At 33.0% G+C, this 17,816-nt stretch overlaps 3 protein-coding genes and 2 long non-coding RNA genes across 6 annotated transcripts in view; 3 read left to right on the top strand and 2 right to left on the bottom strand.

Moving 5' to 3' along the window:
- Positions 1–1,713: 1,713 nt before the first annotated feature.
- Positions 1,714–2,433, bottom strand: LOC135130336 (uncharacterized). The gene is made up of 2 exons (XR_010280736.1): positions 2,240–2,433; positions 1,714–2,193 (listed from the first exon to the last, which is right to left on the bottom strand). It is a non-coding gene; the product is annotated as an uncharacterized LOC135130336 (long non-coding RNA).
- Positions 2,434–2,545: 112 nt separating this feature from the next.
- Positions 2,546–5,088, top strand: LOC135130334 (uncharacterized). 2 transcript variants are annotated; one of them, XM_064057700.1, is made up of 3 exons: positions 2,546–2,770; positions 2,829–3,460; positions 3,575–5,088. In XM_064057700.1, exons 1-3 carry the CDS (start codon positions 2,763–2,765, stop codon positions 5,041–5,043), a joined length of 2,109 nt encoding a protein of 702 aa, XP_063913770.1. In that variant the 5' UTR covers positions 2,546–2,762; the 3' UTR covers positions 5,044–5,088. The 2 variants fall into 2 exon arrangements, with proteins under 2 accessions (XP_063913770.1, XP_063913769.1); XM_064057699.1 differs by having other exon boundaries at positions 3,512–5,088.
- Positions 3,278–5,310, bottom strand: LOC135130335 (uncharacterized). Its single transcript, XR_010280735.1, has 4 exons — positions 5,096–5,310; positions 4,548–4,756; positions 4,181–4,489; positions 3,278–3,367 (listed from the first exon to the last, which is right to left on the bottom strand). It is a non-coding gene; the product is annotated as an uncharacterized LOC135130335 (long non-coding RNA).
- A 3,702-nt stretch (positions 5,311–9,012) lies between these two features.
- LOC135130082 (uncharacterized) lies at positions 9,013–10,649 on the top strand. Its single transcript, XM_064057398.1, has 7 exons — positions 9,013–9,147; positions 9,219–9,453; positions 9,505–9,678; positions 9,725–9,801; positions 9,850–9,942; positions 9,992–10,091; positions 10,149–10,649. Exons 2-7 carry the CDS (start codon positions 9,232–9,234, stop codon positions 10,347–10,349), a joined length of 867 nt encoding a protein of 288 aa, XP_063913468.1. The 5' UTR covers positions 9,013–9,147; positions 9,219–9,231; the 3' UTR covers positions 10,350–10,649.
- Positions 10,650–13,339: 2,690 nt separating this feature from the next.
- The window catches only part of LOC135130455 (protein vestigial), a 135,059-nt gene continuing 130,582 nt past the window's right edge, over positions 13,340–17,816 (top strand). Inside the window, exon 1 of the mRNA XM_064057841.1 lies at positions 13,340–13,540. Within this exon, the coding sequence (XP_063913911.1) occupies positions 13,523–13,540 (18 nt within the window). The 5' untranslated portion in view covers positions 13,340–13,522. The remainder of the gene's footprint in view (positions 13,541–17,816) is intronic.

Genomic DNA, 17,816 nt, shown 5'->3' with positions numbered 1-17,816 from the left:
TTAAAACAGCGAATCAACATCGTGCAATTTAAAACGCTCGTTGGCGCTCGGCATCCTCGAGGGGCAACTGAGTCATATCGGCTTGTCTTGCACTTCTTTGACATGATGAACGTAAACAAACAACTACTAGAGACCCTAAATAATCTTATTTAGGGTCTCTACTATAGACTTCTCTGGAGAGCCCATTCGCGACTTCCGCTTCCAAGCTCTTCTGCGGCCGCAGCTGCCGACAATGAGTCATCTGTGACGTACATACGAGAATCGTAGGCGTCGTACCGGGGCGGCGTAGGGGTTTATTTCATAACATTACATTTTTTCTGTCTCCAGAATTCCATTCTGCAACTTTCAAAAATCCCCAGCAACTAAATCTGATTTATGCCTTCGATTATTCAACTTATTTTTATCTGTTATGTAGTATATATCCATTTTAGTCAATAGATTTAATCTACTCCATTCACCTTCCTCATGTATTTCCTTCGCTTTTTCAAGAATATGGTCTTGAGATACACCACTTGATTTAGTTAATAATTGTAGTTTTCTCTGTTGCAGATAACGGTTGACATTTCAGTTCAAGCTGATGACCATAATGAGTGGATGTGAATGTTTATTCAGCTAAAATAAAACATACAATTGCTAAATTGTGCCTTTTTTTTTCCAATTACGTTGTTCCCCAACAAGCCGAAGCCAATTACAGGGGAACGGGACATACACAACACCCAGAGGCAGGGTGGGAATCGAACCCACGACCCTTGGGTTATCAGGTTACCAGATTTTATGTTTAAGAAGCTCAATTCCAACAAAATTTGAATTTATAATAGTAAAGTCAAGGCATCTTGAATCTAAAATAGGCCACGAAACACACTGGGTAGTTCGTTTAAACCAAATTAACGAAGTCATCCGAAAATTTAAACGGATCCGATAAAAATATGTCAATTTTAACATGGTGTTAATTTATCGGGATCCGGAATACCAATTAATATACACATCCGACAAAAAACTTGATTTTTAACAACCTTTAAATTTTAACAGGTTTCATTCAGAATTGCCCCTTATGTTAATTATTATTGAAACAATTGGCTAATTGGCGCCTTTTTTTACCACCGCAAAATTAATTGTAACCTGAATAAAAGTGAAATCGCTCCTTTATTTCGAATAATTATATAATTACTATTAATAGACATGAGGGGCAATTCTGAATGAAACTTGTTAAAATTTAGAGGTTGTTAAAATTTTAAAGGTTGTTAAAAATGAATCTCTATTCTGTACTGTTTAATTTTGAAGTCCGTTTAATTTTAACACCCTTTAAATTTAAACATCCGACAAAATCAAAATTTACTATTCTAAAACATCAAATTGATGTTAAATTTTAACAAGGGTGTTTAAATGAATCCGTTAAAAGTGATAGTTTTAAAGGATCCTTTGCTAGTACCCTTTAATTAACAAAAAAAAAAAAAAAACAATAATGGCGTACCTGAACGGTATTTTGCATTTATTTATAGTAAATTATGAAGAGAATTTACAAAGAATGTAAGTAGTTATTTAATAAATCATCAGGAAAAAAGTGAGGCCCGTTGATTAATTTATTTTTCACCTGTCAATTACTGAACGATAACACCTTGGAAATGGTAGCAACTAGCACCCTCGTAATGCTCCAAATAATAATTGCCCGCAAATTGCAAGTTAATTTTTATAGTTATTAAATAACAACATAACTACATTTGGAAAATAATTTATTTTAATTAACAATTTACAAACATTTCATACTTACATAAAAACATAACGAAAATAATTTCTATTCTCATTTCCCAAGTAAAAAATACAATTTTCAATTACTTAACTAAATTTGACGCTCCTATACTGTCCTCTTTTATGATTGTGAAGCTTTTCGAGGCACCAGTCTGCAATTTCGACCACTGAAACAAATCATCTGTCTTCACTGTTGTTAATGCGCACCTTGGCCAGTTCCTCCAGCATTAAACCACAAAAAGCACTCATTACTGAAGCAACTTTATGCAAGTAATAAAAAGTTATCATTTGGTGCGTTTTTAATAAAAAGTAACACTTCTCCCTCAAGACACTGGATTTTTTTGGAAACGTATCATTTTCAGTTAATTTCAGAAAAGCAATCACATGACTGAACACATACATAACTATTATATATGAACATCAAATCGGATGATAAAATTTCATAATCTAAAACCAATGCATTTTACTTCAATTTACTTGAGTATAAACTTACCGTGGAGTTAATTTCTTATATTCTTATAAGTGGCTTCCTGTAGTTAAATATAGTAATTGATGGCAAATTATAAATTATCCAAAAATCCAGAATAAACTTGGATTTGTTTTGATTTTGAATGTTTTGATTCACTAATTGCACTCCTAACCTCACAAATAGTGATCACCGTTGAACACGTACCACTTGGTTTCGGTCCGTCTCCGTCTGCTTCTTGACTTTACAGTTATTATAATTTATCTATACCAGATTTTATGTTTAAGAAGCTCAATTCCAACAAAATTTTAATTTATGATAGTAAAGTCAAGGCATCTTTAACCTAAAATAGGCCACGAAACACACTGGCTAGTTCGTTTAAACCAAATTAACGGTCATCCGAAAATTTAAACGGATCCGATAAAAATGTCAATTTTAACATGGTGTTAATTTATCGGGATCCGGAATACCAATTAAAATACACATCCGACAAAAAACTTTATTTTTAACAACCTTTAAATTTTAACAGGTTTCATTCAGAATTGCCCCTATGGAAAGGTAATATTTAGAATGTATAAAATAAAATTTTGTTAGACTAATCATGCATTTATTTTAGCAATACAATACAGTGTAAACATTGTAAGAAAAAATTTGAAAGTATATCAAGTCGAAACAAACATCTTCGCACTATTCACAATGACAATAGTCAAAACAGTTCAAGAACTTCCAATATTATCTGCCCTTCTTGCACAGTCAAAACACATTTTTCGACGTTTCATCAATATTCAGTACACCTTTCGAATATTCATGATGTAAGCATTAAATTAGAAAATTTAGAATTTGAAAACGAGTCATCATTTGCCGAGTGGAAGGAACATACAGAAAAAAAATTGAAGTCATTTTATATGTTGAACGCCACATGCGGCAAAAGCACTTTAGGGAAAGTATACTATTATGAATGCCATAGAAGCAATTTAGACAAATTTGAGTCGAAATGTAAGTTAAGAACACCAAAATTAAGTGGGTCTATAAAAATTAATGGTGCATGTCCCTCGCGAATTCGCAAACAAACATACATTGGAAGTTCCAGGGTTTCAGTTACATTCACATCCACTCATTATGGTCATCAGCTTGAACTGAAATGTCAACCGTTATCTGCAACAGAGAAAACAACAATTATTAACCAAATCAAGAGTGGTGTATCTCAAGACCATATTATAGAAAAAGCGAGGGAAATAAATGAGGAAGGTGAGTGGAGCAGGTTAAATCTACTAACTAAAAAAGATTTATACTATATAGCAGACAAAAATAAGTTGAATAATCGAAGGCATAAATCAGATTTAGTTGCTGTGGATTTGAAAGTTGCAGAATGGAATTCTGGAGACAGAAAAAATGTAGTTATATATAAGAAGCCTGGAGAAAAATATGAAGGACTACACGATTCTGATTTTGTATTAGCATATATTAATAAGGAAATGGAATACATGCTACAAACGTATGGGTGCAACATTATATGCATGGACGCAACCCATGGCACAAACCCCTATAATTATGAACTAACCACAATTTTAATTTTAGATGACGAAAACATTGGTTACCCAACTGTTTTCTTAATAAGTAACCGAAAAGACAAAATAATTCAGGAAGTCTTATTGACGGAATTAAAAAGGACAACATCAACTATAAGTCCTAAATATTTCATGTCTGATGATACAAATATTTATTTTGATGCATGGACCAAAATCATGGGTAATTCTCCACAACGACTATTGTGCACTTGGCACATAAAAAAAAATTGGACGATACAATCAAAAGCCAAAATTTCAAATAAAGAGGTGTGCAATAAAGTTCAAAAAGATTTAGAGAAATTACTAAAGGAGGTTGAAGAAAAGGAATTTTTAAGACTAACAGAAGAACTTTTTGATTACTTAAGGCAACAAAATGAAGAAGCATTTTTAGATTATTTACAAAAATATTACTTTCAAGATAGGACAAGAATTGGTTCATGGGCCCATTGTTATAGATTGCATGCTGGAATTAATACAAACATGCATTTGGAAGCCTTACATAAAACACTGAAATATAATTACTTCTGTGGAAAAACAGTGAGAAGATTAGAAACTTGCCTGGACATGTTGGACAAACTTTTAAAAGACAAGTCATGGAAACGTGTTGCATCAATTGTGCTCCCAACTGCATCTCACAAACATTTAGTTGTTAATAAAGCTCATAGGACAGCGATGTCAATGAGTTTTGAATCAATATCAGAAAGCGATTCTAAAACATATTTAGTGCATTCACAAAACAAAATCGATTTCTATGAAGTAAAACTCACCAACCCTTCATGTGACTGTCAAAGGCTTCGTTGTCCCTTTTGCAATGTCTGTATTCACACATTGACCTGTTCATGTCATGAGTCCATTATTAAAAATAATTTTTGCAAGCATATGCATTTGGTAGCAATGTATATCAACATGACCAAGAGGAACAGCACACAGGACACAACAGAGGCAGAAACTGGAGAGCTCGCCATTGCCGAAGAGTCTGAAACCAACAAACGGTTGGAAGAGGAATTAATAGATACAAGGATTTCCGAAATGCAACAAAGATCGGATTCGGATGCAACTGTAGTCTTAAAAAATCAGTGCCAGGAAATGTTTAATTTTATCCTAAACAAATGCAATACAATGGCAAAATGTCAAAATTTATTGGAAAATTTAACAGATTTAAGCAGTAAGTTAGATGAAGAAAATAATACTCCAGTAATTCCAGTAGCTACTCGTAAAAGAAAAATTGACAAGCAGACATTTTTTCCAAGGAAAAAACGGTAGTTTATGGACATCATAACTTTTGTTTATCTTGAATAGAATAAAAAATACTTACCTGTTGTTATTTAAGATCATTAGTTTCTTTCTATTATTATTATTATATTTTCACTTTCCTAAAACAGTTCTTTTTTATAAATATGTCGCACTATTTTATTTGGTTATCCTATTTGACAGCATTTTGACAGTAGTGACAGTACCCATCACCTCTGCTGTTCTCTATTCGAGTATAGTACAATTGCGCATGCGTGGAATCTTTCAAAGTTAGACAAAGCTGTCGCTGTCGACTTGGCTCAACAGTCGAGACCCAATCACGAGTTGGCGTTATAGTGCGGCAGTGCTTGCGATAGATAGAATCACCGTCGTGGGTAGGAGAACAGCCACAACCAGGAGCCCCAAACTCCACTCGTGCTAAAACGCCAGTTACTTTATTTCAGAATTTTCTTTGTTTTTATTGAATTTGTGATATTCAAATATTTGCATTGATTCAGAACATTTAATTTGATTTCATTCAAAGTTTGGAAAGTTTTTTTTTGTTGCTGAGCATTATGAGTTGTCTTCAACCGGTACATCTTGGTCGCAGCTTTTATTTTTCTTTTTTTTTTTGTCAGTGGAGGAATACATAATTTTGTGTCCTCCATATATTTGGTGTTTTATTTAGCGGTACTTTTCCAGCCTTGGGGTCCACCACTTGCATCTTAAAAAAAACACACAACATAGGTTACATTTTGTCAGACGATCACAGCCAAGGCCAAAGTTTGAATTTTTGAATTTTCGCGGGCTTTCAACTTTTCTTCAAGTGTCAATTTACAGCGGGATGTTTGGATTACCACAATAATTTTTCAAGTTCATTCCCTGAGGGTGCAAAACCGGGGATGAAAGTTAAGGGTGAAAGGATAAAAATGTATATGGTTGATTTGGTTGAAATACTTTAAATGAATAACAGTCGACTTGTTTTAAAATCTAGGTGAGCAATAAGGAAGAATTTTCGAAAATTTCAACTCTAAAGAACGTGATTTTGGGGGATGAACTGTATTTGCTGAAAAGCGCACGTTCTTCGATATCGCATTAATTATTTTTAGAAATAGAAGAAAAAGTCACAGGCCAAAATTGTACGGTTCTTTGAGAACTGTATTTTAAAATTGTTTTAAACTACACAGAGTGTTTAACACACAACTTCGCCTTTTTAAGTGAAACATCCTATATATTTTTACATATTTTAACTGGCTTCTTCTCAGGCTTTGCAACTACAGTTTATTTTTGAAATACAAGGCGACGTTGCCACGTTGTTCCAATTTTTTTGAATTTTTTTAGCAATGGAAAGGTGCAAAAAGAAATCACTATAGGGTTATTTTTAAAATCTGTGTTACAATAGAACATCCTATACTTTAATAGCGCATCGCATTCTATTTTTTGTTCTCTTTCTCTTTTGTTAAGTATTTTCCATACTTGAAGTTGATAGTTATTCCGATTTTTTACTTTGTCAAGACGAAGGTCGACATATTAAAAGAATGAGATCAAAAAATATCGTAAGATACAATAAGTAATAAGTTAAAGTGAAATATCGATATTTTTAGATTTTTTTATAAACACTCTGTATATCAAAGTTTGGTTTAATTGATACCACAACAAAGCGCGTACCTTTATTTATCCTTCCACCAAACATTGTAAAAGACATACTTTAAAAATAACCCAATTGCGATTTCTTGTGAACACTTCCATTGCCAAAAAATTTCAAAAAAATAGAAATAACGTGGCAACGTCGCATCGGAATTTCAGAAATAAATGTAAGGAAGAGGCTAATGAGAATATGTTAAAATATATAGGTGTTTCATTTAAAAGAACACCCTGTATACTTAAAAACAATATACTTACGTATAGTCGTTAAAGAAGCGTATCACTTTGGTCTTCGACGTTTTGTTGTATCTCTAACAGTAATAATAATGAGATATGGAGCTTTGGGTAGTTGATAACTCACCCTGTACAAAATTACAAATAATGAAACACGTGAATTGTTTTATGGCCTAGGTGTGAGTGTGAGCAATACAAAAGCAAATTTGTCCTAAATATGTTCCTTCTCTCGAGTGGAAGTGGAAACTAATAGAATCTAGGGTCTGAAAAAAGTAAAAAAAAGCACGAAACGTAACTTTTTTTATTATACTATTTGCTATAAGATTTATTTCTTATTTCAGTAGAAAAAAAATGAGAGGACGGGTGGGTGGGTGGGGCTAAGTTTAATTTTTTCGAGAAATAATGTAAAATTTGAGAAACGAAAATTTTAAAAATAAAAAATTCAAAGGTTGAAAAATAAAAAAAAAATAAAAATTTAATACTGAAAACTAAAAAAATCGCAAATCGAAAAATTGAAGAAATAAAAAACTGCAAAAACCGAAAGATGCAAAATTAAATTCGACAAATGGAACAGATATTTGAAAAAAATCGGAAAAATGACATTATGAAATAAAAAAATTGAAAAATTAAAAAAACTCGTGATTTGCCAAAATCACTCATATCTTAACATGTACTAGCTCCGCCCACTCACCTGGCTCTTTATTTTCTTGCAGGGTATGTTATTTGCCAAAATCAGTCTTATTTTAGCAGATGCTAGCCCCGCGCTTTTTTTTCTTAGAGGGTATGTCATTTGTCAAAATCAGTTTTATCTTAGCAACTACTAGCCCCACCCACCCGCCTTGTCTTTTCTTCGAGAGTATCTCATTTGCCAAAATCAGTCTCATTTTAGCAGATACTAACCCCGCCCTCCCATCCTCTCTTTTATTACAGGGTACGTCATTTGCCAAAATCAGTTTTATCTTAGCAGCTGCTAGCCCCGCCCACCCACCCTCTGTTTTCTTAGAACGTATGACATTACCAAAATCAGTTTTATCTTAGCAAGTACTGATGACTAACTTTACAAAAAATTATCAAAATTTGGAAACATTACGAGCTTACTTATATGCACAAGGCAGAAATTTTTAACATCTTCTCTAGGTTTAGTTGGTGATGCTTTGATGAATTTTTGTTTTCTTGGTATTGTTTTGTTTATAATTTATAAAAAATGTGATGTTAAATGTTTTTTTTTTGGTTTATTTATGAATGAGAAATAACAACTTGTTTTATTAATAATAATGCACAACGGTTAATGACTACAAGTTGTTATGGTTATTGCCCTAAAAAAAATAAAATTAATTAATAAATTAATACTATAAGTTACGTTTTTTTCCTAAAAAAAATTTTTATTATTTTTTTGGGACTCCCTAAACCCCACTACAACTTCAGATTTTAATATTAGTATTACACTGCACCTGTCAGAATTGCCATACGTGTCCCTAGTGAAATAATCTTGATCGGAATACTTTTAAATAGGGAAACTCTATGCAAAACTGATGCCGTTTAATATCTACGCTGTCCATAATGGACCCATAACCGATTGTGTTGAAAAAAGATAAAATTGAGGCTGTCCTCATTCAACTCAAGTATTGTGATATTTCTTTTTGAAAAATTTTGAAAACATATTTTCCAGTTATTTAAAAATCTATAGCAAAAGTTGCTCGTAATCTATAGAAAAGTCTGAGTAACTTGAGTAATATTTATATATCAAAACTGTCAAAAATGCAGGCGTGGATCTTAGTACTTGATAAAACTATATAAAAAAAAAACGAAAATCCAGGTAAATGGACTTGAGAAAAATTGCAAAGTGTTTCTCTACCATCTAAAATAATTATTATTTTAATTTAAATTTGACATTTCTCAGTGTGCCATCTTTCGAGAAAATGTTATAAGTAGGTCCAGTACGATTTCTGTAACATAACCAAATGACAAAAAAACGTCGTTTAACAATTTCACAAAAGTAACAAACCATTTAACAATAGTAATATTTCTTAGCAACTGTAATCCTTTCTTGCCCATCCTGTGGCTAATAAATAAATCATAAATAAATACGGCCAAAGCTGAAAGACGCAACCATCGTAAAATTGTCCAGTAGGCGGCGTAACGACCGTTGACAACTGACAGGTCTACAACAACGTTAAAAATAAACGGTTTTAAAAATTATTTAAAAAAATTTCATCACAAAAACGGAATATTATAGTAATTTAAAAAAAAGGCAAAGAAGTAAGTTCGGTTTATCACTATTTACCACTAGAGCATTATATTAAAAAAAAAAATCGATACAATGTTTGTAGTAATAACCTGTACATGAGTTCGAGAAGAAAATCAGCGAGGAGCTCTAAACGAGGCCGTCGCATGTGGTTACCTGCCGATGACGACTTGCCGTTGTCTTTGATAGCAATGTTAACCAATAAACCGCCCGTTAACAAAACGAAACCAACCCCTCGAAGGAAGCCTGCACGACGAACTGCAGCTGCAACGGCCGCTTCTAGAGCAGCTACGGTGAGCGAAGTCATTCCACTAGACGACGTGAGTTCTGTATTTTTCCACGCCAGTGTATTAAAAAAAGTGCTGTTTCAGACGTCGGAGTCTAACGAAATATTAAACAATGTCAAAGCAAAAGTGGGTACCTTCATGGAAACGGGAAGTTTTATTTCAAGTGATGAAGACGAGGTTGAGATAACAAAAACTAAAAATAACAAGGTTCTTGCAAGTTCGTTTTTAATTTCAGATGACTCCGATGATGATTTTAAGGTATTGAGTGATCTTGGTAAATCTTGTTTATATTTGTTAATTACAGAGTAAACAGTCAACTAGTAGTGGAGTTATTGATATTTCTGGACCCAGCACCAGCTCTGGGTTAAAGACTGGCACAAAGTAAGGAAAACAAGCTTTTGTTGTTTTGTTTTTCACATGATTTTGCAGGAAAATTTTAGATGATGATATCATGGAAATTGTTGACTCAGTTTTAGATAGTAACACTGAAAGCAAAGAAAATAATTTGAATGATATAAAGAGGTATACTGTAAGGTGCTAGTACAAACTTAATTAAAATATTTTCCCGTAGTTTGGAAGATTTTAGAAAAGAGACTGAGGAGATGTTGAAAAATGCGTCTGCGTTGTTAAATGAAATCAAAGCTGGAGATAAAACAGAGCCCAAGCCAAAGGTTATTACTAAAATAATGTGTAATCTCAATTTATATACATTTTTTGTTCGTTGATAGGTGGATGACAGTCCCGCAAAAGTGACAGTTGGATCGTGTCCCATATGTTTTGAGACGTTAGCGAATCGGCCAGCTTCAGTGACAGTCTGTGGGCACATTTTTTGTAAACCCTGCATTATGCAGGCGGCTCAAATTTCGAAAAAGTGTCCAACTTGTAGGAAAGCAATTAATAGCAAGAAAATTCACCCCATATACTTTTAAATTTTGATATCCACTAATTAAAAATTTCCAAGATGTTCTTTAATTTTGTAATTTAATATTTTCATTGTATTAGGTTAAGGTAAGATTATTCTTCGTTTTAAATGTTATGATGCGATACTGTAATATACGGAAAAAGCAGACTGAACTAAGGGTTTGAAAAATAAGTTCAATCAAAAATAGTTGGCCAAAATATGAAACCTGTGTTAACTGATTACTTGAATAAAAGTTTGCGCATTGATGTAAGGTACTGTGATAACTGTAGGTTCAATGATTGTAATTAAAACATTTTGTTTCATATCATTTACGTACTTTTTGTTTAATGAACCCTATTACGCTTGCTTTTATATTTTGTGCAAGGCTTTGGTGTATTTTGGGTTGCGTGTCGGTAAAAATCAAAGCAATAATTAGAAATCCGAAAAAATAATAAAAATACCACCACTCGTATTTTAATATTAGTTCAAGCAAACTAAAAAAATTTAGGGGAAAGAGCAGATTGGCAATCTTTAAGTGGTAGACTGGCTTCACTGCGTAAAATCCTTGAAAACCTTCAGATCGCCATCCTGGTAGGTTTCTTTTTATTCACATTTATCTGTTTCTGGTTCTACAGGTATTGGTTCCGGAAATGCAGATGAGGTAGATGGTGATGCAAATTCAGGCTCAGTCGAACTCGGTGGTTTTTATGACATTGAATCATCTATTATTTCTCTTTTCCGTCTTCAGCTGATCTTATTTGCGAGAAGATTCGCTAATTGTCTTCTCTCTTCCAGTTTTTGTTTTTGGCTTACATTGTCGTAAAGGTGAAATTAGTGTCCGATAAAAAATTTGGCACAAGTGTCCCTATTTTTTGAGGAGCCTGTTTTATATTATTATTAAATAAGGATTATCGGTAATTAATGTGTTTGCTGAAAACATTCCAAATCGACTGAAACAAAAATGCTACGTGTTCCAGTTAACTTACTCCACCCAAATATCTACAGTTTTTGAAAAGATTAGTGTGAATTTTATAGCGGCTAATTAATACAAAAAATATAGGAGTATAAATTTACACGAAAGGTCTTTTAAAATGTTGGATCAACTTTATTTTTCCGGAAATAATTTCAACTTTTTTGTGGAATAGAATGTGGATATGTGGTAAGTTTATTATAAATGCATTAACTAGAATACTTTTTTATTTTTCCCATGATGTAATACATACTTGATACGAATTCGTTTGATAAAATGACGCTCTAAAAATTAAATTATGGATATTTCAGTTAACTCAAAAGACAAAATTTTAAAGCTTAACACTGCCACTTGACCCAAAAAAAATTAGAAAATGAGCATGATGCGGAACTACATAGGTGTTACCTAGTGGAATTTCCCGACATGACATTATTTTTTTTTTTTTAATGGAAAGGAGTAGGTATGTATTTTTAAGTGTTTCAAATGTTAGGTATATTTTTTCATTCTTCAGCGGCATAATATTTGATTTTAGGTTCTTTAAGGTATAAAAAAAATGATTTTTTTGTAAGGTTGGCAACCTATTTAAAACTTAATGATGCCATACCTAATTGTCAAAGTAACATTTAAGACAACTGCCACTGTCTCAACAAATAAACACGTTTGTTAGGAGTGCTCTTGTTGAAATTGGCAACTGTAAACTAAAGTACTTGCACGGATGACATTAATTCCGAATTGCCAACACAAAAAATTGCTTCAATCGTTAATAGTCACCAGATATAAAACTATATAAAGTAAGTAAACAAGTAAATGACTCGGAGATCTCATATCTTTTATCCAGAATGTCAAAATTATACGAAGAGAATTTTCCAAGCCACATACATCCTATACCTATATTTCGTACGTTTTTCAAGAATAACTAAATATCTATGATTTTATTTGTACATAGCACTTAGTTAAAATTACTTCTTTTTTGGCATTTTATTACTTTCTGAATGTTGATTTTTTAAAAATTTTTTTAAAGACTAGCATACAAAAATGTGAATTTCGTGTTTTACGAGTAGTTTTTCTGATTCGTTTATTTGATGTGGGCAATGTTATAAGGTAGTTAGGTACTCTTTGAAATTAGAGAACAAAATATTATTTTAAAATTTTGGACGTACTTTTAGGTACTGTTGGGTGATTTTTTAAATATCTGCTTTAGTTACTCATGACGATACGATTTTAAATTTATTATATGTATTCGGAGTATCAAACATATGTCTCGTTTTGTTTAACCTAAGTCATTTTAGAGTTAATACGACCCTCGTTAAGGAACAATGGCGTAACTAAACATACCCTTTATTTTACATACATTAGTTACCTCCTGGTAACTTTAACAAAAATTTGTCGACCCTTATCTCCTTTCATTGTTGGAAAAAAATAGATAACACAAATTAGATATGACACGTCTAATTAGCTAAGCTAAAAACAGTCGCTGAACATAAACCACAAGTAGGAAAGGAGTGTATTACTTATTACTTTACAGAATTTAAATATAGGGTGTTGATAAATTATTTACATCCAAAGGGCTGCTGACACGACTTGAAAGAAACGAAAAATTTGATTCAAAGTTTGACAACTAATAATTGACAGATTAATTAATTTAGCAAAAAGTGAAATAAGGCGGCACATAAATAAAAGAATTTGCAGGGGTGGCTGGTGCCAGAGGGCCCAAGGGCACGTGCCCCCCAAAATTACAACGTCTACAAACACACTGGACATAGTAAAATAGTAATTTTCAAGATTTAAAAAATTATGTTGTGTCTTGGATATATGATATATATGATTTAAACGTTTTGTTTACACCGTTGCCATGGAAACCGTGCGTCTAGTCGCGGTATTCAGCTGGAATCGGGTCCTGTTCCGACAGTACCCACCAGCAGTAACTCAATTGCGGGTTTTAATTTTCATTCTGCGCGAGTAAAAAATTTGTTTGATTTTAAATAAAAATAATGAATTCGGTTGAATATTTAATAAAAAATCGTCCTCCATGTCACGACGCTGACGGTAAAATTTTTGTGAAAAATTTATTAATAAAAAAAGTGTTCATGGCAAAACGAGATACTTTCATAGATATTTTAATAGACGTAGCACGTAAATATTCGTGAATGTGCGGTTGTGAAAAAAATAATAAACTGTTTTGTTTTGTGTGTCTGAGTTAAAACCATCTCCCTGGATTAATACTGGCGTGGATGATCTACGACACGAAGGTATGTGGACAAATAATGTTTTACTTTTTTTTAATGTATTATGACGTCGAACGGGTTATTAAAATCGGCGTGGGTTAAACTTGACAATTTATTTCTCAATAACTCAAAGTTACACGAGTAATTACACAGTAATCATGTACAAAATAAATCCGGCCCAACTTGGCTGTACTCTCGCGGACTGAACTGATTTCTAGATTTGCGGCGATCGGGGTCTTTCTGGAATACCAATTGCCACTTCCGCTTCCAGGCTTTTCCGTAGTGAACGCCGTCCGGCCGCGTCATCGACGATGAGTCATCTTCGCCGTACATGCTAGAACCATGGGCGTCGTATGGGTTTATTTCGTAACAGTATTTTTGTATTTATCTCCGTCACACAATTTCGCCTATTAATTGGTAATAACGATCTGTTTTATGTCTTCATATTTAACTCATCAATCAAATTGTGTTCCCCCATTTCAAAAGATCACGAGCCGCCACTGTGAATTTCATAGCTCACTAAATGCAGATCATTTGTTAACATCCTGTAGTCTGTAGAAGTTAATTAGGTACTAAGGATTTTTTTTTGACCACTCGATACGCGATTATAGGTACTAATAAAATACTTTAGTTTCACTAGATAATCATACCGCAACGTAATCGACATTTTTTTTTGTTTTCGGCATTTTGGAGAATAACCGTTAGGTATACAATTTATTAAGGAAAATTTTGAGGTGATATCAACAAATTATTGGTGGGGATAATAAACAAATTTTGATTAGTCCGGTTTTTTCAAAATTATGCACTTAATAAAAATTGACTCAAATGACAGACCGTCGACAAACAAACAACAAATAGACGACAGACAGACGGAAACGGAAGAACTATTTTTTGTACTCTATGGGTCATGAAACGTCGAGAAAACATGAAAATAGTCATTCACCGGATGGACCTTTTTACAATACTTTCTTAGTTTACGCTCGGGAAGAAAAAATGACTAACACAATGTTGCTACCTACCACTGTTGTTATCTAGATACCACTGTTGTACTTACCTATGATACATATTAAAATGAATCCAACTATCCCCACTAGAAAAGTGATGACGTCACTATAAAATTTTGTTAGGAAATGTACTTGGAATGTAGGACAATCTCCAAACTTGTCTTTTTTTATTTTTGGTTTGATAATCACATTTCAAAAAGTGTTTTTTCTACTATGCATTAGCAATGGGCCTCGTAGAAACCTTTGTGAAACTGTTTTTGGTAACAGTTTGTTTTGTAATGTCGGTTACATGTTTTCTAGGTGACATGCGCGTCAAATTTAATTGGCCAAAACCATAACTTCGTCATTTGACAGTGTTGCCATCTACATAGATCATGTTCAAAAAAACCCTAAATAATAATCATAACCAGATTTTCTATTTTACTTCATAAAATCATGTGTATTACACTCGTTTAATAAGACATATTGTAGCACTCGTTTGTTTGGAGCACTCCTCGCTGCGCTCGTGCTACAATAGAACGTCTTATTAAACTAGTTATAATAATATATTTAGTATTTTTTAATGCTACAATATTTGTAATTCAAACACATTGTAAACCCCACAACACCGAAAGTTTCGTTATACCACGTTTCAACAACTAAATATATTGCGTCTAATTCTTTCAAACTGAGTCAGATTAAATACAAAAGTTTACTTTATTTCTACAGGTACCAACAAAGTTGTTGAAACGCGTCGACAGTATGTCATATTTCCGATGATTCCATATTTTTACTTCCCAATGGTCCACCCTGGAAGTATTTGTCGAACAGCCACTTTCATGTTTTTTGTTTTATGAAAAAGTGTAGGTCCCCGTTTCCATCTATCTGTCGTTTATTGGCGGTTTTACTAACAAATAATCTCTGAAACTACTGGACAGAATGTTATAAAATTTTAGAAATGTGTTAAGAATCTTGTGTAGAAGGTAAAAGGCATATCAAATGTCATCTTAAAATTTTTCCTAGATAAAATATGTTTAAAATATATTTTAAAAAATGGTCCAAGGTTATTTCGACAGAACTTCCCTCGTCCTTGAAGTACAATTCAACAAGTTCCGCTTTTTTGAAAAATTATATAGGTGCCGTACGCAGATATACCTACAGACAATATGAAATGTATTCAAAGCAAATAACCAACGGAAAAGAGTGTACCTAGTATTATCAGTGTACATGCTTAACTTCGATTGTTTATGTTTATACATCGAAAGAATGTTACGTACAAATTTGTTTAATTTGAGTGAGTTGTCTCCTCAAAAGAGAAGACTAAAATTATTAATTAAACCACAATGGAACAACATGTTTTGAATATGGTTATTATTATTCTTATTTGATCATAATGAAATGAAGACCTGGGTATTCTCACATTTTCTAGAAAGTGAAGTTCTCAATTTGATCAATAAAAAATTGGTCGATGGCTATAAATATAATCTCGTAAATCCAGCTCTCTAACAAAAATTATAAAATTTCATTGTACGATTTTCGTTTTGTGATACTGATAACCGCTGTAAAGTAAAAACTAGAGCCACAAATAAAATCCCTTGTCCTTCAGCACTAGGTAATAACAATCTGAAGCTCAAGTGTTTATTTATGTTATATTTACATCGAAAGCATGTCATGTAAAAATTAGTTTGATTTGAATGAGTTTGTTTTCTCAAAACAGAACTAAAATTATTAATTAAACTAAGTAAGACAATCGAACAAAATATTGTGAATGTTATAATTCTTATTTTATTATTAAATTATTATTATACAAAGACGTGTGTATTCTTTACATTTTCGAGAAAATAGAATGACTCGTTCTTAATTTGACCAATAAAAAATTCCGATGATTTTATCAACGTGGATAATTCTAGCCACATCACAAAAAAGAGTAGGCACAGCGTTATATCAATGCAAGAAAAAAAAAAGGAAAGGGATACAATCACAGTAGGTACCGCAAGGTCGCCGCTCTCTACGATACACTACTACGCCACGGAGACGTACAAACCGTGCTGGGAATAAAACGTTATTATAACTTGCAAATGGTTTTGCGAGAATTTGAACGTTTAGCGAAAAAACTGAAAGTCATTTTAGAATACCATTCATTGAAATGACGTAATAAAATTGTTGGTGCGGATGATTGGCCAACTTTTAGTTAGCATTTAACCATATACATGATATTTCTAATATACATACAAAATTTGACACCAATTGGTCTAGTAGTTTCGGAGATTATGTGTCTAATAATAAACGATACAGACACCAGGCAGACAGATAGACAGACAAACAGACAGATAGACAGACAGACAGACAGACGGTAACGGGAGACTACTTTCTTCGTACTATAGGGGTTTGTGAAACGTCGAAAAAACATAAAAGTGGCCATTCGCCCGATGGACTTGATTACAATACTTACTTCGCTTGCGCTCGGGAAGTGAAAAATGTGCTTTTATATAGTGAACCAAGAGCTATAAGGTTATATGGCCATCATAAAAATAGTTGACCGCAAATAAATACCCCTTTGTGTGGTTCGCACTAAGCTTACCGGTTGGTAATAAATCATCTTCTAAATATTTCTTGCTCATATTTAACAGGGCCGGCTTTCAAAGCGAGTGGTTATTTAGGAACCCTCAGCGGCTGCAGGTAGTAAAGAAATAGTGGAGTGGTGGATTTTCATATTTAGTGAAAGCCGCCCCTGAACGAAACCACAAGAGCCGGTCGAGCTGCAGTGGACACGTTATTTACGACCCTAAAACCTTTTCTATTGTAAACAACTTAACTTCGACACAATGGGATGATTTTATGATGACCATATAACCTTATAACTCTTGGTTCACTATACTTTTGATTTTATTACTGCAGTCTTATTTGTAAACTTATGCATATTAGTACTTAAATTATGTGGCAAAAATTGTAAGTAAGTACCTAAGTACAATAAAATTTTACGGTTTATCTTTAGAGCTATAAATACGGATTGCTCAAAAATTCTGAGGACCCTCAGGATATGGACATGGTAAATAAATAATGAGAACATGTCTGTTTGTTTTATATAAAAACTTGTATTTTATTTTTGTTACTTCCCGAATGTAAGTATCGTAACAGAGTCCGTCAATCGAACCGTTGCTTTAATATTTTCCGGGCACCTAGAGCATGAAAAAATAGGTCCCCGTTTCAATCTGTCTGTCGTCGGTCTCGATTTTCATTAGATTTATTAGAAACTACTGGGCTGGTTGTTGTCAAATTTAGTAGGAATTTAGGAACGTCGTGTATGTAAATCGTAA

Source organism: Zophobas morio, unplaced genomic scaffold, assembly GCF_036711695.1.
Source record: "Zophobas morio isolate AGI-343-1 ecotype UQ-CSIRO unplaced genomic scaffold, CSIRO_AGI_Zmor_V1 ptg000017l, whole genome shotgun sequence".
Taxonomy (NCBI): Eukaryota; Metazoa; Arthropoda; class Insecta; order Coleoptera; family Tenebrionidae; genus Zophobas; species Zophobas morio.
Note: the sequence above shows the minus strand (reverse complement) of the source record. Positions and strands in the feature narration are given on the sequence as shown.